General features: G+C 34.8%; 1 protein-coding gene across 1 annotated transcript in view; it reads right to left on the reverse strand.

Moving 5' to 3' along the window:
* Nucleotides 1-1,778, reverse strand: part of dcst2 (DC-STAMP domain containing 2) — a 3,209-nt gene extending 1,431 nt beyond the window's left edge. The window contains exons 1-4 of the mRNA XM_016488078.1: nt 1,688-1,778; nt 1,226-1,393; nt 806-879; nt 415-545 (exon numbers count right to left, since the gene is read on the reverse strand). Of these exons, the coding sequence (XP_016343564.1) occupies nt 415-545; nt 806-879; nt 1,226-1,393; nt 1,688-1,778 (464 nt within the window). The remainder of the gene's footprint in view (nt 1-414; nt 546-805; nt 880-1,225; nt 1,394-1,687) is intronic.
* Between the last annotated feature and the right edge of the window lie 883 nt (nt 1,779-2,661).

The raw sequence follows: 2,661 nt of genomic DNA on the forward strand, positions 1-2,661 counted from the left end.
CTTTTTTCGAAAAAAAAAAAAAAAAAAAAAATATTCCTGTGAATTTTAAGTGCCCAATGACCCTTCATAAATCATTCTAATATTCTGACATATATAATTTTTTGTAAATAAATACTTTTACTCACCATTAAACTGATCAAAAGTGATTTTTTTTACATTGTTACAAATATATATATATATATAATATATGTATATATATATATATATATATATATAAAATAAATGCTGTTCTTTTGATCATTCTAATAAGAAAAAATCCAGGAAAAAAGTGTATCAGTTTCCACAAAAATAAGAAGCCGCTTGACTGTTTTCAACATTGATAATAATAAGATATTTTCCTTGAGCAGCAAATCTGCATATTAGAATTTACCAAGTCAGTGTGTTACAGTGATTTTTATAGTGGTTTATACTCACTGTTTGGCCAATGTTAGTATAATGCCATCATGTTGCTGGTCTATACTGTTTCGTTGTACAGCCCTCAGTAGGGCTTTTCCTAAAGACCCGCGCTGAGTGAGAATATGCCTGTGGAGGTACTGGATTCTCTTCTGCAACATGCACACAGTTAGTATACACTAAGTTTCTGTTACTTTAAGAATTGAATTAATATTGATAATAAATTCATAATTAAAGCAAACTGAAAATAAACTTGTTCAGTCATTGTCTTTTTACAACCAAACCTGTACACATAAGTGTTTCTCCTTCATGAGACATAATTCTCTTTATAGATCAAATTTTACAAGCATTAAAAAAAGTCTCAAGGTGACCAGCATAGTAAATAATTGATAAAATGCTTTATATTCCTGGCACACACAAATCTCTGTAAACGTTTGACGTAGCCACCGGCAATCACAATAAACAGAGTGAAGCCATAAAGAAGACCTTTGGAGGGAAGACAAAGGTCAGACATATAACCAAATAAAAATTACATTTTTGCATATATCTATTATTTTTTTGCTATCACTGAGTTGTGATGACTAGCACAGTTGTACAATAACAGAAGTTGCATTCTAGTTAAAGTTTCAGTATAATTATCTTAAATACACTTCGAATTGACAAAGATATCATTAGGTCATTTGTGTTAGTATTTGTGGTTGTGGCTGTGGTTTGATTGTAGTACGTTCCATCTGTTGTTCCAGTCGTGACCACTAGGAGTCATTAGACTGACAGTTGAATGTTTTTCATTTTTTTGTACAAATGTCTAATTGTACTGGTATTGTAGTTGTACCAATGAGCAGGTATCTCATGTAGTCTGGCTCCAAAGGCTTCATGAGACATTTCTTGCTAAGCACAGTCATTTTTCCTTTCTGCAGGACGTCAAACGAGGCTGCGATGTCCCTAAAGATATCCGAGGCATAACCAGATCCATTCACAGTCACTGCAACCACTACAGGAGCTGGAGGTGACAAAATTAATTAAAATGGTAAAATTAAAAAAATATATGGTAGAACATGCTAGACAGATAACAAATATATAGAGAGTAAGCAAATCATTGACATATTACTATTTTATTTTAATGTAAAAATGTTTAAATATGTATTGTAATCTGAAAATAAGAATAAACATGTCAATATTACTAAGAATGAAAATGCCAATATAATAAGTTAAATTTGCAGTGGCATATTAGGGAAATTGTGGAATGCAACAAAGAAAAACCATTGAAACCATGCTGTGATTTCATCTTGTTTACCTTGGGTGACGATTTCACCCTGGGCCTGGTGGTGTACCAGCTCAAACACCCAGAACACCATGAGGTCAACAGCTATCAGTATGACAGTCATGACCATATACCTGAGCAAAGACAGCATCTGACCTGCTATAGCCCGTCTCTCTCTCACAGTCAGATACAGAGAGGCTGAAGGAGACATGAGAGGCAGAGTAATTATTAGAGTCAGTCTGTCTTAGCCAGATGTGTGTGTCTCTGTGAACCTGGTGAAGTTGAATTCTGCAATTGAATATCTTTGGAAGTATGACTGGGTGCTCTAGATCAGTGGTTTTAAACTTGTTTTGCACAGATTAGTCGTCCCAACACAGTACCAAAATTGTACAAAATCATAAAAAATGTCCTAAAAATCAAATATTGAAATTTATCAATACTGCAATGAACTGCGTAGGCCCAACAATATGCAAAATTGTTAATATGGCATAGACTAATTGGAAAACATTGATAGTTTTGGTTTCTAAATGTCGCTTTCAGTTATTTTCAGTAGCCGATTTCATGGTCTCTGAACAAAACACAATGTGGTTGGCACAAACCATATTTATCCTCGTTGAAAGTGAAGTTGTTTTTAATGTAGCCTTTTTTATACACTCTCAGAAATAAAGGTACAAAAGCTGTCACTGGGGCAGTACCTTTTCAAAAGGTACCCTTTTTTACCTTTTAGATAATATGTACACTTACACTGTGTCTACACCGGACGCGAGCGGCGCGACAAAACTCATTATAATCAGTAATGCTGTCTACACTGGATGCAGCGCGGCACGACACGACAAATCCCCGACAGTAAACTGCTGCCGTGTTCTATTTATGACGTATTGACACAAATTTCAAATGATTTTCAACGGTTGCTTTGTCACGTCCGGTGTAGACAGACTTGCGACACGACAACTGTTGCGTCCGGTGTAGACACGGTGTTAAAGTACTAATATGTACCTTAATATGTA

This window comes from Sinocyclocheilus anshuiensis, unplaced genomic scaffold (genome assembly GCF_001515605.1).
Source record: "Sinocyclocheilus anshuiensis isolate Anshui unplaced genomic scaffold, SAMN03320099.WGS_v1.1 scaffold1239, whole genome shotgun sequence".
NCBI classification, from domain to species: domain Eukaryota; kingdom Metazoa; phylum Chordata; class Actinopteri; order Cypriniformes; family Cyprinidae; genus Sinocyclocheilus; species Sinocyclocheilus anshuiensis.